General features: G+C 51.1%; 2 protein-coding genes across 4 annotated transcripts in view; one reads left to right on the forward strand and one right to left on the reverse strand.

The window, feature by feature from the left end:
* Cmtm4 (CKLF like MARVEL transmembrane domain containing 4) overlaps window positions 1–15,461 on the forward strand; it is a 66,727-nt gene extending 51,266 nt beyond the window's left edge. The window contains exon 5 of one of the 2 annotated variants that reach the window (XR_006150861.1): window positions 15,451–15,461. The gene's annotated coding sequence lies outside the window, so the exon portion shown is untranslated. Of the gene's footprint in view, window positions 1–5,585; window positions 5,598–15,450 lie in introns of those variants that run through there. The other variant, XR_006150862.1, reaches the window with a different exon arrangement.
* Cmtm3 (CKLF like MARVEL transmembrane domain containing 3) lies at window positions 4,813–14,015 on the reverse strand. Of its 2 annotated transcripts, none has more exons than XM_042700705.1 (5): window positions 13,753–14,015; window positions 10,041–10,196; window positions 9,038–9,133; window positions 8,531–8,651; window positions 4,813–5,819 (listed from the first exon to the last, which is right to left on the reverse strand). In XM_042700705.1, the coding sequence occupies exons 1-5, from the start codon at window positions 13,897–13,899 to the stop codon at window positions 5,788–5,790; spliced, it is 552 nt and encodes a 183-aa protein (XP_042556639.1). In that variant the 5' UTR covers window positions 13,900–14,015; the 3' UTR covers window positions 4,813–5,787. The 2 variants fall into 2 exon arrangements, with proteins under 2 accessions (XP_042556639.1, XP_042556638.1); XM_042700704.1 differs by having other exon boundaries at window positions 4,813–5,822.
* Window positions 15,462–19,129: the final 3,668 nt, after the last annotated feature.

Raw genomic sequence — 19,129 nt, forward strand, 5'->3', positions numbered from 1 at the left:
GGCTTTTTGGTAGTTAATTGACTTTCCTGCCCTAGCTGGTTTTGAACCATGATTTTTAGATCTCAGTCTCCTGAATAGCTAGGATTGTAGCACCCAGTGTTTTTACACTTAAGTCATTCCAGTATGGACTGGTGCCACTTAAGTTTGGGGTATTTCAAGGCTGAGGTAAGCTTAGTTTTCTCCATTTTCTGGTGGAATAAATTGACTTGGAGGGTCCAGAGTGTTTCTGCAGATGAAGGGATGAAGTCCTCTAGCACTGGTAGACCCTCTAATGGTTTGGATGGGTACAAACACTGTCATGTTCAGAGGAAGTTTGTTTTGGCACTAGTTTGGTCTATTGGATGTTTTCTTTCTGATTCTACTTCACAAAGCCAAGGCATGGGGAGGGAGAAGTACCTTTTCCTGTTCGTAGAGAGCGGCTATAGTCATTAAGATCTCCTCAGAGAAGCTCAATTTAAAGCAAACAACTATCCAAAGAAAATTGCTTTTGTCTACAAAGAAAGCAAGAATACAGCAGTGCTCACATCTTCCTTAGGAACATGAACAGATTGGGCAGAGTGCAGCCACTGTGCAATCCCCAGGAAATCAGTGAGGACCAGTAAGTAAGGCTCTGAGGTCTTGGTCCTGGAGCCCCTTTTGTTACCGTGCCATGTCTGGTATGCTTGGTCTCTACCTCATCCTGGGTGCTGCTGGCAAGAGCTTTATGGCTCGTGGCTTGGTTGGAAATATTCTTGTTCTTTTCAAGTTGTCAGTGTCCTTGGCCCTCTCTGAAGCTTTCCTGGCCATGCAGGCCTGGGTTAAACACAGGCAGTTATGATGAAGGCTTCTCATCCGTGGATATATGTAAGTCTTGCTTGGATAATCCTTTGTGAGGCCCAAGCTCACCCCTTCTATAAAGAAACCCCTGACCTCTTCACATGATCTCAAAGGTGGGTCAAGGTTTCATCCCTTTCCACACCGGATTTTCTGTGGGTTGATGACTTGTTACTCTTAGTGCCAACAGAGAGTGGAGTGTGTTCTCGTGGCCAGGTTTTGATAATGTAGGTGGTTCCTGCTCTGTGTTCAAAGCAAAGCAGTCCTGTAGTCACTGTGCCATTGCTGGCTGCTGTTTTCTCCTAGATCTAGTCCACAGAGCAGTAGTCACATTGATGAGGTAGCAGGAAGGAGAACACACTGTAGACCAAGAGCTCTAGTCAGTTCTTGTGAGTAAGAGAAGGCTGCTTCTGACTCTGAGTGCTGCTGCTGTCTCTGAAGGTCTCCAGAGGCCTTTCTAACCCCTAATGATGTTGTAGGATTCAGAGTTTCTCTCTTTGCTATCTGGCTATCTGACCAAGGCCAGCTAGGCAAGGGCTGAGTGCCCAGTTAATGTCTGCCCAAGGACAGAAGGGGAGAGAGGAAGAAGAAAAAGAGGAGGAGAGACTGCTGCTGGTAGCACTAGACTTGTTTACAATCCCAGACTGCCCTGGAAATGTGTACCTGGCTAACTACTTTCCTGTGCCTTTGTCTTGTTTTCATGAATGAGCTGGAGGGAGAGTTGACATGGGGACCACTCTTCCCTGGTGCTGAGGGGCCTCTTGGTATGGAGTCTGGGTACAAGCAGGTGACTGATCCGGCTTAAGTGCACCCCAGGCAGGACACAGACCTAACAGGACCACCACCTTCTTGCTTTGTAAATTTTCTTCACTCTATAAAATGTATTTTTTTCCTCTTCCCAAAGACATCTTCAAAATCATAATATCATTCTGGGCTCAGAAAGCAATTTGAAATATTTGACCTTTTGTGTTTCCTTTATTTAGAAATTGTCTCTGAAAGAAAATGCCTTTGGTGTGTTAGAGCTAGAAGAATTTTCTTCTGAGAAGGGAGTGTTCTGTGGGGCAACTTCATGCCAGTAAATAGCACTTGCACACTTCAGCCTGAAACACTATTGTCTTTGCAGGAATATGTTCTTTTCCATTTGGGCATAATTTCTCAGCCTTTAGGATATTTTTCTTTCTAGTTTTTCTTACTCCATAAACAACAGTAAAGAAAAGGCAAGGAAAAAAAGATGATCTATAAGCCTACTGAGCTTGAAGCCCTAGCAACTTAGGTCCTGGACTAGCATGGCTGTGTTGTCAGGTTAGTTTATCATCTACTTTCTTTTTATGCTGAGATTCTGGTTCAGAGTTAATTGCTTGTTAATATTGTGCCTGGTGGGAAACAAGATTCTTAGCATTATTCGTGTCAGATTCTGTGATAGTCAGAAGCTACCAACCCTGAGTTGTCTTTGGACACTGCTGCTGGCACCCATTGGGAAGTGCCCCCTCCCCCCTTTAAAAATCAGGAATGGCCAGGAGTTGAGGGCAGTGAACCGGGTGCCCAGAAGGCGGGGCCAGACCTGATAGCCACAGCCGCTCTTCAAGCCCTGCTTTGCATCCCTGACTATCAGAATTTTGCCTTAGCAAGTTTAAAGACTTTCCTTCCCTCTGGAAGTGAAGAAGACCAGTGTTCAGGGATGAAGGGAGAATCTAAGGTTCAGCAGCTGGGGAGGAATGAGGGCAAGGGCAGGAGGTCTGGGGTGGCCCCTACCTTGGCTTACACCCAGAGGGTCCACTAATGTCTGACTTTCACTCTAACTCATTTCAGAAAGGTTTCAAGTCATGATGAAATTAACCTAGTTGCCTAAAAACAGTGCTTTTTATAACCTGGTTTTGTCTGACATAGCCCCCTCTAGGAGAATGCTAGGGACTGAAGATATTTGTATATGTTGAGTTTGTAGGGGTTCTAGAACCCATGGCAGAAACACTACACTATTTATTACAGGTATGACTGTATTTTTTTTTCAAAGTAGGCAATTCTGTCTTTGTATATTTTAAGACAAACAATCACTTCACCTTTGGTGCCTTCATGTGTCACGTAAGCACTCCTGTCAACCATGGAATTGGAAAAAAAGATGTACATTTAGTTTAAAAAAGATAACACTATTTTTGTAGCATGATTCAGATTGTGTCCTTTTAATGTTGCTTTCAACAGGCTGGTCTTGAGGGTTGGATTGTTTTCCTTTTAAACTTCATATGTATTTAAAAAACAACAACAAATGAACAAAAGCCCCTGGCCACTCGTGCATTCTCTCCACTGCATTTGTGTTTCTGCTTACTTAAGGTATCTTAGGGTCAGAGTATATTTCTGTGAAATTATCACAAGTCAGCCAGCATAACTGCATTTGGCATTGTTCAACCATTTGCTCAGTTTGAAGAGCCCAACAGTAAAAGGAAGGTGGTTTCTTAGTAAAAAGAAAAGGACAGAAGGGTGGAAAAAAGAAAGGAAGGAACGAAGGAGGGAAGGAACCATTATCTGACTTTCCCTCTGGGTCTGAAGTAGTGGGCAAGCCTGTATCTTGCTCCTTGCCCTGTTACCCTGGTGACCCCCAGGGTCACCACTCCTTTGGTATCTTCCAAGGTTAGCTCCAGGTAGCCTACTTCTTAGGAACCCCCTAATCTGCTCCAGGCCTCATCTTCCTCCATTTCAGACTGGGTTGTAGACGCCCCAGTGGGCTCATGGCCAGCTCTGGATCGTGGGCCTGAACATGGTAAGGTGCTTGCTATGAGGAGCTGAATGAAACCAAGGTACAGGCACTCTTGCAGCTCCTTCCTTCCCAGTCCTGCAGCACGAGTTGTGTTTGCTCCAGGAAAATCCTAAGTAACTGAGCCATTGCTGCATGAAGGTACAGACTTACCAAAACATGAAACTGTAGCTGTTTATTTTTGTCCTGAAGTCAGAAGTGTAATTCAGTGACATCGGAGGAATCCAGCTAAGTGATAACTCTCCACTAAGATCACTCATTGATACTTGCCCACGGGGCACTTTTGGGTGGCAAACTATCACTTTGGTCTAGAAAGTCTTAGGGGCGTTTTGAGGTGCTAACCATTGGGAAAATTGATTTCTGTGGTTGGCAGGGCAGGGTTCCACTTCTGGCCTCTTAACTTCTGTGGATGCCATGGGGTGAGGGTCTCCCAGCTCCAGCCTGGTTCTTGGGTCTGACCCTATACTTAGGAGTGATTGGGGGGGGTGGCAGGGGACAACGTGTTCGTTTCTATTGAGTACTGCTGTCTTCCCTGACAGCACACAAGGCTGCATACTGCCCTCAATCTTCCTCTTTTCTTTTGAAGGACCAACTTTTCATGGTACTTGTCTTGACTTCATAGTGTTCAAATCTGTATTTTTGTATGTAGAGGGAAATAATTTTCTCAACACTAATCGCTAATAAATATTGTATTAAATTGTCATGAAGGAGTTCTTGTTTAATAAATGGACATGTGAAAATGCCCTTGTGTCTTCTGTCTGTCTGTCCTCCCCCCACACAAGGGCTGTGGCCCCAGCTCCCGTGGCCTCCTCCATTGAGAGTGCCATGGACTCAAGGCACACAGTATCACGCCACCAGGCTCCACTGCCGTGCGGGCATGGAACACGAGTTAAACACTGCGGGCTTCTCTCAGCCTCTGCACATCCCACTTTCATACATTTTCAGGCTGTGCTGTGTTATGATTGAAGGTTAATGCCCCAGCTTGACCACAGTACTCACCAGGGTCCTCCCTGTTAAACCAGTTAACAAACCAAGAGAGCCCTCACTTCTGGCTGACATGGATATGTCCTGGTGTGCAAGTGAGGGAGCTGGTCACTTAGCTATTGTATGTTCTTGGCTGTAGGGTAGCTCATGCTGGTGAGATGCTGGCTACAGCACCTGTACTGCTCTAGGTGACAGAAGGGTTTTCAGACACACACACATTTCATGCACGTAGTCAGTCTGCTTTAATCTATTATGGCATTTCCCCCCACCCTGGTCAAGGCATTCACATGCAAGATAATAGTAAGGCCACAGATGCCCAAAACTTGGACCTAGTCTCTGGCTCATTCACAAGGCCTTGGGAGTCACAGAAAACACCACTCATTAAAAGCTCATTTTGTATAAAAATATAAAAAAGGTACAAAATCCCATGAAGATACATACACAGTGTAAGTTCCTTATTGAACACAGGAGGACGGATTGTCTCATCTTTTCTGAGGGGGTCAGTGGACCTGCCCCGGGGTCCAGAGGAAGCACACTGTCCTCAGGGTTCCAAGGGCTCTTGTCCCCAGGAAGAGGGCTTTGCTGGGCCTGCCTAGCCGCCCATGCCAGTCACTGCCCTGTTCTGGTTGGCTCCCTCCGCTGACTCTGGCAGGGGAGTCTATATAAGCTGGTTTCTGAGCTGGTCTTAGACCCAGAATGGAAGACATGGTTTCCAGGGGTGAGCTGTCAAGATGAGACAAGACCCTCTCCTAGACAGGGAGGCCAAGGTCCTTTTCTCCCTCCATGATGAGGAAGGAACTTGTGCTCCTTGAATAAGGATTCCTGGAGGGGTTGTTCTCAAGTGCCAGCATGAGCAGGGGTACCCCATGAACAGGCCACCAGGGCCTACCGAGTGGGCCCCGCCGTGCGGTCTCAGTCTGTTCCCATTAGTGAAACACAGCCTCCACCCTACAGCACATGCTATGACCTGAGATGGCCATGTCTGCTGTATCACCTGCCTCTTTTGGCAGCGAGATGAATGGGTGGAAGAACTGTGGGACAGGAGTGGGAAGTGGGGTATTTATGGTGCCCAAGCATAGTGGTTCAACGTTGAATCCGAGAGGCACATGTCCATGGGGCTCCTGAGTGTAACCTGGAGCCTGGGGGGGAGGCCTGTGGAGCCAGCCTCCCTCCCACACCAGCGGCCCCTGGGCACACTCAGCAGCCCCGGTAGGAAGGCAGAGGTGTGAGGCACGAGCTGGCCTTCAGTCGGAGTCCGAATCTGAATTAGAATTGTCTTCTGGAAGGAAAGCAGAGAAGGTTGGCTGAAGGCCTGCTCTCCCAGGCTTGCAACTGGTAACGTATGCTAGCTCCAGTGGGGGCAGGTGGTGCAAGTGTGTGTGTAGAGGGGAGTCTCCACCCAGGCCAAGGTTGCATCCCAACCTTGCTGGGACTCCCAATTCAGCAGGACAGGGTAAGGACAGCTACTGCTTGTCCCCAAACTAAATATACTCACACATCAGCAACACGGTTGGTTTTGTCAGTTGTGGAGCTTGAGCTCTGGGCCTGGGCGCTGTCCCTCAGCTCTTCCAGCTCAAGGCTAGCGCTCTACCACTTGAGCCACAGTGCCACTTCTGCTTTTCTGAGCGGTTTATTGGAGATAAGAGTCTCATGGACTTTCCTGCCTGAGCTGGCTTTGAACTGTGATCCTCAGATCTCAGCTTCCTGAGTAGCTAGGATTACAGGCGTGAGCCACCAGTGCCCAGCTTAGCAACCCTGTTAAAAAAAAAATCTGCTTTCATTGTTTCAGTCCCTCACTCATCCTGTTTTCTACTACTGCGATGATCACTAAAAACTGTATGATGTTCAGAGCCTGTTGGTGAGGTGTGACCCGCAGGCTCCTTCAAATCTTGCTACTAAGGAAGTGGTGCTGTGGCTCAAGTGGTAGAGCTCTAGCCTTGAGCTGAAGAGCTCAGGGGCAGCGCCCAGGCCTGGCGTTCAAGCCCCACGACCAACAATGAAAAACAAAAACAAAAATCTCGCTACTAAGGTTATTCTGTAGAGCCTTCAGGAGACCTCCTATACCACGAAGAAAAAAGTACCCCTGTCCTACCTCAGTCCCCTAGCTGCTTTGGTGTCTCTCTTGACACCCTCTCTTCTTCCTCTTTCCCTCTCTTCTGCGATAGTAGAATTTGAACTCTGGACCCCAAGCTTGCTTGGCTTGCTTGCTCATTCATCTCTAGAACTTCCCATCCTTATCTTTTGCTGCTGCTTTTGATGATGAAGTCTGGTGGATTTTTCTACTTTGAAATAGGATCCTCCCAATCTCAGCCTCGTGAGTAAGTAGGATTATATATGTGAGCCACCTATGCTCAGCTGGTTGCTATGTATCAATAACCCCCTTCTGGCCAGCCTGACTCTTAGAGCCCTAGGTGTCTTTAGGCTCATAGACAGGCTAGGGACAGGGCCAGTGGGGCAGCTGAGGCTGTGTGAGAACCTCCTTAATCCCCAACTCTTCCCCCAACTCCCATGCTCAAGATCTCAGTAAGATCTGGTGGATTTTGTTATGTTCATGTCTAACATATAAGCATCTAGCATGTACTTTACTGTAAAAACGTATGTGTAACTTGGGGCTCTGTCCCCTGCAAAGTTCTCCAAATAGGAGTGTTCCCTGGATGACAGATGCTGCAGCTGGCAGTTGTCAGGGGACATGGTCTGGGTTTTGCTTGTTGCAGTATGGGGGAAGGGCCTGGGCATGAGTCACTTTAGCACAGTGGCAATGTCTGGGGTTCACTCCTTCCTTGGGCCCTAGAAGCAGAACTGTTGCACCTGCCTAAACTGAACCAACTGAGTCCCGCCTCAGATTCTAGGTGCTTGGTGGGAAGGGCTGAGGCCATGCCTGAGGGCCCCACAGCTCCATGGTCCACCTGCCCAGCCACAGTTCAGGTGGCTGACTTCAGAGACATGTCTGGCATGGATGGAAGCCCCTGCTCATAGACTCTTACCTTCTTCCTCCACCTGCTCCCTTTATTCTTGTCTGCACATGCCTACCCACACAGCTAGGGTCACCTCTAGGACTCTTCAGCCTCGCTAGCACACAGGGGCCACCCTCAAGCTGCTTTATATTCATACATGCTAAGTCCTTATTTTGTTTTAAGGTTGTCCCATCCAGAGCGTTCCCTGATATCTACTGTTCCTGTCCCCTGGTACAGTACCCACCCTATTGCGTCTGATGCCAGTCTACTTTGGGAACTAATTCCTGCTCCCCTGGGGCAGGTCTGGGTCTCCTGCACTTTCCAGGGCCCGGCATGTGGTAGCCTCAGTGGGGTGACACAAAGGCCTGAGAAAAGTCTGGAGGGCAGACAACACCTCCAGACCAGCTATAGTGTCTGACAAACCTCTGCCACAGGCCCTGCCCTGCACAGGCAACACAGCCCCAAAGATGAGACATCTGATAGGCTGTGTTGTCACAGACAGGAAAACCAGCTTCCTTCTACCTTTCAGTCTTTTTTTTTTTTTTTAAATCAGTTAACATGGGAGCCAGCCTGTCTGGGCTGGCATGAAGGCTTCAGGGGTTATAATGCCTGTTGTATTTCCTTGTAAATGACACCAAGCCGAGCCTGAGCTTGCCTGGGTGTGCCTGGGGGCTGTGGATGAGGATAAGCGCTCTGGGTACTGACTTACTGGCAGGCAAGAGAGGAGAGGAAACCGATCCAGATTGGCAGCCACTCTGGATCGCAGGTAAACAGGTGTCTAGACACCATCTACCCTAGAGCCTGGCACAAGGAAGGGTCCTTGTGGAGGGACAGAGGTACGGGAAAGCCTGTCCCTTCCGGATAGCCTGAGGCCTAGGGAGGGCTGGCTTTGACACCAGGTTATAAACATACTTCCTGTTTCCTCACCACAGCCTTAAACCAGTCAGGGGACAGGATAGCTCAGGGACCCTGCAGCTAACCTAGGGCTGACCAGCTAGGTTCCTCAGTGGAATCCTCCAGAATGGCCACTCACCTTCTGTCCTGTGGGCTGTGGTATCATCTGTAGAGTCTCCTTGCTTCAGGAATTTGGCCACATCATTAAAGATCAAGTAGAAGTCAATGGCAAACACGATGGTGGCAAGGAAGCCAAAAACCTATGGGTCATGAACATGTGGCAGAGAACACTAAGCAGGGTCATAGGATAGTCACCAGAAGCCTGGGGTCCCTAGGAGGGAGGGGGACAGGGACATGGGGAGGCAGCCAGAAGATCCACCCCTCTCAGGACCAACTGGCAGAACGATGGGAACTAGGGAGATGAACTGTGAACCCAGCTAGACAACTAGCTTTTTAACACTCAGAGCAGAATGAATTTCTGGAAAGAGGCCTCTGGAAGAGTTGAGATCTGCATGGGAGCCCAAGGGATCCAATCTGGGAGAGGAGGTCCCCAGGTCCAAGCCTAAATGGGTGCCCAGACAAGTGTCTCAGGCTTCAGGAAAGGACATTGCCGATCACCTTCTCCTAGGGTAAGAGAGCTGCTCACCCCGGCAGCTTTGTAAGCCCCATCTGGGTATTTCGCAACAGCTGTGATGGAGATGACGAAGTAGATGAGGGCAGCAGTGACGCAACGCAGAAAGTCCTGGGGAGAGAGGGACATGGCCAACATTGCCTGAGCTCCTGGAGACAGCAGCCTGGTCACACACTTGCCCGAGGCCCAGCTCCTGGGAGACCTGCCCATCTCCCTGCCCCACCTTGGCCCTGGCCCCAGTGCCCATGTTCCTCCTTTTGTCCTGCAAGCTGCCACTGGCTAACACTGGCCTGTCCCTGCTCCAACTATCCTCAGCCTTAAGGGCAACAAATAGGGTGTGGATCGGCCTGCAGCTCACTCAGTGGCTTAGCCCATTTGGGAGCAGTGGGAGTTTTGGAAACTTGTCTCCTGGCTACCCAACAGACAGACCTGGCCCTGGGCCTTGCTTTGCCACACACTTGTGGCTAGTCCATTTATGGATCATAGTCTCTGCTTACTCATCCCCAAAATGGGCAGATGCAAGGATGTTAGAGATAAAAGCCAGGCCATGGGGTTCAGAGCCCATCCCTTACTGCCTCTTCTCTGTGGTGTATTTAGGTCAGTAAAGGCCATTGGCTGGGTCTGGGGCCCCCATGTGATCCAAGAGGACCAGGGTTGCCAGGTGTCTGTGGTCTGAGTAAGCTTGCAGGTCCTGAGTTAAGTTGCCCTGATCCTGGAAATGGTTTGAATTCCTGTGGCTGACCAGTGTCTCTTCAATGCCCCTTGAGAGCGACAGCGCCACCTGGTGGTCAGAGGTGTTTTGGGCTCCCTGTTTCATAGACCTCATCTCAAGTCCCTCTAACCTGCTCCAGGTCCCACTCCTGGCTAGATAGAATAATCTGACATCTGCCAGGTGCTATTTGCTCTTTGTAGCTTTGAAGGCAGGGTAGGACCCCAGAATAGGACCTCAGATTCCTCATCCAGTCTCTGTGTGAATATCTTATAGTCAGCCCCGTGCTCTTGATCCCCTGGGACTCACCATCATGGGCCAACACAAGCCCTGCCACTTGTCATTCAGCTGCATGGCATCAGCAAAGAGGAAGTAGAGGGCCAGGAGGAACTCCAGCAGAGGCACTGTGAGGAAGGCTGATGCTGAGGACACCACATAGCAGATGAAGGTGATGAATGAGAGACCCTGCAGGGAAAACAGCAGAGTCTGGCCTTATTCCTTTGCCCTGGGCCAAGGTCTAGTGGAGGCTCCAAGCAGGAAGGCCACCTGCTCAGTCTTGCAGCTGGAAAGTGGCAGAACCAGGATTAAAAGCTGTCATGAGGCACCAGGTGGGTGTGGTGGCTCACACTTGTAATCCTATTTGGGAGGTGGAAATCAGGAAGATGGCAAAGATGAGGCCAGTCTTGGCTGTGAGACCCTCGAGTATGAAGCATAAACAGAAGTCCAGGCTGGCTCGGGCATAAACGTAAGACTCTATTAAAAAACAAACAACAAAAACTAAACCAGCCAGGCATCAGCTGCTTATGACTGTAATCCTAGCTACTTAAGAGGTTGAGATCCAAGGATTATGGTTCAAAGCCAGCCTGATCAGGAAAGTCCATGAGACTCTTTTTTTTTTTTTTGGTGGGGGAGGTCCAGTCGTGGGGCCTGAACTCTGGGCCTGGGCGCTGTCCCTCAGCTCTTCAGCTCAAGGCTAGCACTCTACCACTTGGGCCACAGCGCCACTTCTGGCTTTTTTCATGTGGTGCTGAGGAATTGAACCCAGGGCCTCAGGCATATAAGGCAAGCGCTCTACCACTGAGCCACCTTCCCAGCCCCTCCATGAGACTCTTCACTCCAATTAACCACAGAAAAAGCCAGAAGTGGTGGTGTGGCTCATATGGTAGAGTGCTAGATTTGGGCAAAAGGAGCTCAGGGGCAGTACAAGTCCAGAGTTCAAGTCCTAGGATGAGCAAACAAAACAAAAATCAAAAAGGCCTAGGGTCATGACTCAAGTAGTAGAGTCTGCCTGGCAAGCATTAGACCCTGAGTTCAAACCCCAGTACCACCAAAAACCAACAACAACAATGTAAGGCCCAGCCCCATATCCATGCTTTTCCCAATCCTCCTGGGCCCAGCTCAGAGTCCTGACCCCATGCTAACTCCCTGCCACACCCCATCTTGAAGGCCCAACATTCTTATAATGTGTCCCCCCCCAACCAGGTGCCCACATCCTGAAGCCGTTCTACCTTCCCCTTCCTGTTCTATGACAGAGTCCCTTCAACTCCAACACTACCCACCAAATGCAAACCAGTTAAACCACAGCCAAGCCTCAAGAAAGTAGTATGTACATCTAAGATCTGTGCTTTTCACTGGATGTAATTTTACCAAAATGTTGGATTTCAGTTAATGATATACATGTTGAAATATGGCCAGGCTGGAAATGTAGTTCAAGTATCACAGCTCTTGTCTAGCTAAACACAAAGCCCTGAGTGCAAGCCCTACTACTGCTTTTCTTTTTTTTTTTTTTTTTGGTCGGTCGTGGGGTTTGACCTCTGGGCCTGGGCACTGTCCCTCAGCTCTTCAGCTGTAGACTAGTGCTCTACCCCTCAGTCCCACTTCCTGCTTTTTCTGCTTATATGGTGCTAAGGAACTGAACGAGGGCCTCATGCATACAAGGCAAGCACTCTACCACTGAGCACCTTCCCAGCCCCTGCATTTTTTTTTAAATCACTTGGTTGTCTAGAGTTGAAATGTATTAATATGTACTAAATAGTACTAAAATGTGCTGATAATGGTATTTGTGTTCACAAATGTTCGTAAGAAGCAAAAACTAGAAGACATAGGCAATGGAGCCCTGGGGCCCTGCTGGAATCAAAATGCTGTAGGATGTGGGCAATACTGAGGCTAGAGGCTAGAAGACTTTGTGCAACATTGGGACAATCAAAAGGAGAAGACTCTTGGATGGGTCAGGGGTTCCTCTAAGCCCAGCATCCACTGAGGGTTCTGGGTATTCTAAAATGAATAGACTCTGTTGTATGGCCACTAAGGAAGGGTACCAGCATTAACCCAGGGTTGGCTGGCCTGTAAGCACTGGAGACTTTCATCTTCCTCCCTTGACTTCTGTCACTGTGGCTGGCTTTGACTACATTCATGGCTGAGTAGTTTGAAGTGGGGCTCAGGGGTTGGCTATAGGGGACCCAAGGGGCCACTCAGATGTCCCACAGGAAGCACTGTGGCTTCTTCAAAGGGGCTACAGAGTCCCCAGGGCACTGCTGTCTTGAACACAGCCGTAGGGGTAGCTGAGCCCCTTTTGGACAGACAGGCAGCAAAGACATAAGCCTTCCAGGAGATGGCTGCCAGATTATGATCATCCGGGTCCACAGAGTTCAGTTCCTCTGTCCAAGGCTGTCCCTCCCCTCCCTGTCCCTATCACCTCCTACCCCCAAAGCTTGACTCTGGGAATCCCCCCGCTTCCTCCTGCTGGGGTCCTGCTTTCCCATTTGTCAGTTCTTGGGAGCCAACTTCCTCCTCTTTCCTGCTCATGTCAGCCTCCCCACTTCCCAGAGCCTGGGGCGGGAGGAAGGCCAGGGGCAGGAGTGACGGCCCGCCCCCTTTCCTTCCTCATCCTCCTCGGCCTGGAATCCTGGCACCCAGCTAGGCAATGCCTCCTCTGAGTTCTGGCTGGCATTCGGTCCCCTGCCCTGAGTGTGTGTGTGTGGGGGGCTGGAGCCTCCTCTGTGAGCGGTGGAGTCAAGGTGTCTCCCCAAAAGTGGCTCCCAGGGGTGGCCAAGCCTGGAGGCCGTCCCTGGAAGTGTGGACTCCAGGTGCCTGTAGCTGCCAAGCCCGACCTGACCATAAAGCAAGAGAGGCTGTGGGATGCCCCTGCCACCGGCCCTGGAGGGACAAGAGTGGGGACAGGAATCTTCCTCTCGCAGCCCTTCTACCCTCCCACTGGGTCCCTCCAACGAGCCAGCTGCCCTAGACATCTCTTCTGGAACGTTCTCCCAATTGCCACCTCTAAGCAGGACCAGGACAGGTAGGGTCAAGCTGCTGAGGATCTAAGCACCAAGTGGCTGAGGAGGCTCCCTCCTCCGGCTCCGGCCTGGCCCCTGGCTCCCCACCCCGGGCGGCCCCACACCACAGTCCCCGCCCCACACGCGACAGTGCGGGAGGGAGGGAGTGTCGGGAGGACAAAGGAGCCCTGCGCTGGGGTGGGGAAGGAGGAAGGCGCCCAGAGGGGGCGGGCAGAGGGAATGAAGTCACCCCGGGCCTCCGGGCCCACGCCCCTGTTGTACCGAGGGCCGCCTGCACCCCCACTGCGTGGCCGGGCCTCACCCACTCCCGGGGGACCCCAGCCCCGCGCCCCTCTCCCCACCAGCACCCCAGCTCCCGCCTCCGCTCTTGGATCCTCCGGGGCGCAGCGCGATGGAGGCCAGAAAAAGCGGAGGCACAGCCGTCCCGCGGGCCCAGAGAGGGTGGACGCGCCAAGGTCACACAGCGCCCGGGGGGGGGGGGGGAAGGAGGGCGTGTGACCCTCACCAGCGCCCCCTCATCCCGCGTCCTACGCCCCCCAACTTGGACCCCCGAGGGTTGGAGATTCGCGCTCGGGCGTTGTGCAGCTTTGCAACACTTGGGGCGTCGGGCCGATTCCGCGGGGTTCGTCCGCCCGCGGAGGCCGAGATGCGGGTCGGAGCGCAGCACCCCCCTCCCTTCCCCGACGCCGGGGTCGCGGGCCTCGAACCCGCGGCCCCGCACTCACCGACTCGGCCAGCAGGAGGCGGCCTTTGGTGGAGCAGAGGAAGGCGCGCGCCGGCAGCAGCGCGCGGAGCCCGGGGGCCGCCGCGCCGGCCCGGGAGCCGCCCGGGGACTCGGGGTCCGCCTCGGAGTCCGGTCCTGGGGGCCACATGGCGGAGGCGCAGGGCTGAGGCTCGGCCTCCGGGCCTCTCAGCCCGCGCCCGGGAGGGAAGCGGAAACCCGGACGGTGCGGAAGGAGGAAAAGGCGAGACCCCGCGGCGCGGGGCGCATCCCGCCGCCCCGCCCCCGGCCCGCCCGCCGCCCCGCCCCGCCAGCCCCCTCCCTGTCGGCCGGCGGCGGACTCGCTGCCCGGCCGTCCCGACGGGCCTCCCGCGCCCCCCGCACCGGCGCGGCGCCCGGGCGGCTTCCCCGGCCCCCCGGGCCTCTCCATCGCGGCTCTTTGTTGGCTGTCCCCGGCCGGGGTCCTGCGATCCCCCCCCCCGCCACTGCAGGACCCCCGGGTGCGCGCGGACCCCGCGCCCCCCGCGGCTGGCTGTGTGCCCGCCCGGGCCTCCCCCCACCCCCGCGAGGCTTCCCGGGGGTCGAGGTCTGCAGGCCGCCGTCCTGGTGCTCCCTGACCCCCGAGACCTGAGGGTCACCAAAGCCCGCTTCTCACCGACCTCGAACCCACGCCGGGGCGGTTGTGCGAGGTCTTTAGCTTCCCCCTTCATCCTCAGGAGGAATGAATGCTTACTCACCCGTCAGGGGCTCTTCCACGGGAGCTTCCCGTCCAGCTCCAGGGTGCAAGGCCTTACCATCTTCTCCTTCCTTGTCCCTCCCAACCTTCCTACAGCTTCTTGAACCATGCTCCCTTCTGCCAGAGGACTTTTGTACAGGCTGACTCTTTCCCCAGGAGTGGCCTCTGCTGCTTTTCTTTTTTTTGGGGGGGGGGGCGGTCATGGGACTTGACCTTTGGGCCTAGATGCAGGGCCTGAGCTCAAGGTTAGCCACAGCACCACTTCTGGTCCCCCCCCCCCCCAACAGCAGATAAGAATCTCACAGATTCTTGTCCAGCCTGGCTTTGAACCCTGATCCTCAGATCTCAGCCTCTTGAGTAGCTAGGATTACAGGCGTGAGCCACCAGTGACTGGCTCTCATCAGCTTTCTTATCTGACGAAGTCCACCGTCCAGCTGTTCAACAGCAACATTAGAAAGCCAGATTTCCCCGAGTCCCCAGCTGCGTTAGGGGGCCAGAGCACTGAAGATGATCATCCCTGGCTGGCTCGGAGGACAGCCCGATAAGTTGTATCAAAGGACAGGGAAGGGGGGAGGATGGATCTGAGGGAGGAGAGGTCCAGACCTGGGCTTTGGAACTTACTCAAATCCCAAGGAGGAGGTCAGGCGGGGGTTCTAAGAGAAGAGGACTCAGTTTATTAAAAACATGGCTCTAAACTGTATTTCCCTTTCTGAGAATGACTGCTTATATCTCTGTATATAATTTTTTATTAGTTGGTTGTTATAAAGATGCATAAAAACACGTTGGGGAAAATCCTTTTTCCTGAATGGGAATAATGAATATTTTCTCCTGGCTTGTCACTTTTCTTTTTTCCTTTTTGCCATACAGATTTGTGTTTTAGAACCTGCTGTTTTTCTTCTTGGATCTGTAAATTTAGTTGTATTAATTGGCTGTCAGCATAATGAAATGTTATGGTAAGGAAATAAGTAGTTGTTGAGACAGCTAATATAAAAAGTTTAGTTTTGGCACATAGTTTGGCGGGTCCATCCGCGATGAGGCAGATACTGCTTTGGGCTTCTGGTGATGATGCCAGAGATGAATGAAAGGAAGTATGTAGGAGTGTAAACCCACTTTTATCATGAACTCAGGAGTAAACTAGAGGAAACATGAGAGGAGCTATAGCCCCACAATCCCTTTTGAGAAAGCAGTAGCAATTCCTATTCTCAGTTCCTGGATGTTCTGGTAGTTGCTTGCTCTGCTCCAAGGCAAGTGCTGATGATGCAGCCAGTGCCAGTGGGTCTAACAGCTGTCATGAACCAGTTGAACGACTCCTTTCTGACAGTTTTGGCTATTTATTTCCGTCATGGGGCTTGAACTCAGAACCTAGACACTGACCCTGAGCTTTTGTGCTCAAGGCTAGTGCACTATCACTCTGACTCACAGCTCCACTTCTAGATTTTGGGTGGATAATTGTAGTGTCTCATGGACTTTCCTGCCTGGGCTGGCTTTGAACCGAGATCCTCAGATCTCTGCCTCCTGAGCAGCTAGAATTATAGGCATGGGGCACTAGCGCCTGACTAGCTTTGGTAGTTTAAAGTGTGATGGGGAATTAAACAGTGCTTGCAACAAAGATCTAAAATTAGCATTCTTTTTCCAGCAAACTTGATCTAACAAAGCTTGACTTCAGCCACCCTTAGGGTTGGGATCCTCCTTAGTCTGGAGTATGCCCCCAAAAGTCTACATGTTAAAGTCTTGGGTTCCGTTTGGTGCTATCGGGTGGTGGTAGAAACTTGGAGAATGGGGCCCAGCTGGAAGTCTTCAGGTTATTGGGGGAATGCCTTTGAAGAGGATTGTGGGACTCTGGCCCCTTCTGTCATTTCTTGTTTATAAAATAAACAGCAACAAAGACAAATAGACTTATGTAAAACAAGATATGAATTTTCAATTGTGTGTGTGTGTGTGTGTGTGTGCGCGCGCGCGTGCGTGCCTTTCTGGGGGATGCATCAGGCTGTGGGAATTATGTGCTTCCGGTCTTGGTGGGAGAGTTCTGACCCACTCAACAGTCAATACATGGAGCCAGCAACAGGTCCTAGACAGCATTTTCCAGCCTCCGGCTCAACGCTTCATTTGCTTCCGTGGCCTCAGGTGATGAGTGTCTCCTGGCCTGGGAAAGTGACGCCACTGATACCATGTCCAAGCCTTCAGCTTCCCAGCTGCCTCTAAGGGCATTTGAATCATAGTTGTTTTCCTGTATGGATGACTACAGTGACTTCCAGGAGCAGCTGACATACCTAGGCCTCTGCTGCATGACTTGCCAGGGAGTCCTAAGCCTCTTTCACTACCAGGTGTCTTTTGCAGCTGCCTCTGGTGTCTCAGCTGCTTCTAATGGCACCTCTGCCAGGTAATTTGAGCTGCAGCTGCATACCTCCACAGACTGCAGCAACCATACCACCGATACTTCTGCCGTGTGCTTGGCAGGGAATCCTAAGCCTCCATTTCTAGGACTGCCAGGCACCCCAGGCAGCCTTCTATAGCTTCATACTGGGCCTGGGCACTGTCCCTCAGCTCTTTAGCATAAGGCTAGCACTCTACCACTTGAGCCACAGCACCACTTCCAGCCTTTTCTGCTTATGTAGTGCTGAGGAATCAAACCCAGGGCCTCATGCATGCAGAGCAAGCACTCTACCAGTGAGCCACCTTCCCAGCCCCCTGACTTTCTCTTATGATCAACTTATACAAAATTTACAGGTCCAAGGAGTCCTGAGACTCCTTGTGCTATGATTTATTTCTTATTACCAGGTTCCCAGAATAGGAGACCATCTCAAGATGGTGTCTCCATGTCACCCTCTAAGGGGAATCACCGAATACTTTTCTTCACCCAGGCTAGCCTTCCATACTAAAGCAACAGTGGTGTCACAAATCCCGGTACTGTGGGCCTTTCCTACAGCTAGAGTTGGCAATCTGTTGCTAAGATTGTGTGCTTTATCTTGTAATGGCATCTTCTACTTCCCTCCCCCAATCAGGGTGTTGGGAATGGGCTCAGAACTCCTCACTGCTTTTCTTCTGCTGGGTTCTCTGCTACTTTCTGCCTCCCTACCACCTCTTTATGGTCTCTGCATCTCTTTTTCTGTTCAGAATCCATCTCTTCTGTATCAACACATTCTTCTCATTCATGGAGTGAAAATGGTAAATGCCTCTAATCTCCCTGCCTTATTGGTTCTTTCCATAACTTTTTTGTGTGTGGCAGTACTAGGGTTTAAGCTCAGGGCCTTGTGCTTTAGCATTTGACCTCTTTTTTCCAGTTATTTAACTGACAGTTTTAGCTAACATTTAATCATGTGAAAATGCATAGGCCTTCTAGTTGAATGTGTAACCAGCTATTCCAATGAAGATAGGAAATATTTCTAGTTCCCCATCATGTCCCCATCTTCCACTCCTCAGGCAATGGAAGCTACTCTTTCCATTTCTTTCACTCTATATTTGACAGTCCTTGAACCTCTTAGAAACAGAAATGTATGCCCTTTTCCTCCTGGCTTCTTTTGCTCAATGTGATAGGATCATCCACGTTTTTGTGTTAGCAGTTTATTTTTTATACTGCTGAGCAATATATTCCATTTTGTGAATATAGCACAGTTCACCTCCTTTTGAATGCTTGATTCTTTCTATGTTTTTGGTTATTGTAGTTTACCAGTCCTTTTGGTAAAATACCTGGAATTCTGAGATCAACTCCCTCTAGTTGCTCTTACACTCTTCCTGGCCTGCAGGGGTGGTGTGGAGCACAGAGAGGGCAGTAGATCTGCAAGGTGGAGAGCTCAACTAGACCTCCCTAGGTCCAGATCTTCACAGTCCACGTTGCCCTGGTTACCAGATACTCCTCCTGCCGCCCTCCCCGCCCCCCATCACAAGTAATGGCCTCTTTCCAATTCATACCTTTTGCAGTAACAGTCAAGTGTGTGGTCTTCTGGGAAGGGGAGGGGAAGGAGGGAAAGGAGAAAACAAACTCTCCTAATTCCTCACCTTCTAGGATTCCCACACCACTTAGGATAAAGGCTCACGTCACTATTGTGGCCCCCAAGTCCCAGCCTACTCTCCCTGCTCTGCTCCCATGTTATTCCTGGCTAGAAGCAGGGCTCGAGGCTTTCTCCTAAAGATCTCCTCATGCTTCCGTTGGTGGCCTCCTGTGCCCCTTGTGAGGTTCATCCATGTTCCTTGGAGGGAGACATCTGAGTTCCAGAGGGTCAGCTGGACAGCTCTGAGAAGCCAACCTCAGGGTCCTCTGCGTCCAGCCTGACTTCTCACTGAGGCCTGAGGTTATGCTATCCCATCCTGGCCTTCTCTCAGTGAATGTTGAGTGAGCATCACTACAAAATACAAACGAGAAAAGCAAGCCTAACAGCTTGGATACTTAAAAAAATTCATAGCCAGGTACCAGTGGCTCACACCTGTAATCAATCCTAGCTACTGAGAAGGCTGAGCTCTAAGGATCACGGTTCAAAACCAGCACAAGCAGAAAAGCCTGTGGGACTTTTATCTCCAATTAACTACCCAAATGCCAGAAATGGAGCTGAAGCTCAAGGGGTAGAGCATTAGCCTTGAGAAAAAAGCCAAGTGAGGATGCAAAGCTCTGAGTTCAAACCCCAGTACTGGGTCACATGTGTGTATACAT

The sequence above is a fragment of the Dipodomys spectabilis genome, unplaced genomic scaffold, assembly GCF_019054845.1.
Source record: "Dipodomys spectabilis isolate Male_0828 unplaced genomic scaffold, ASM1905484v1 ptg000273l, whole genome shotgun sequence".
Taxonomy (NCBI): domain Eukaryota; kingdom Metazoa; phylum Chordata; class Mammalia; order Rodentia; family Heteromyidae; genus Dipodomys; species Dipodomys spectabilis.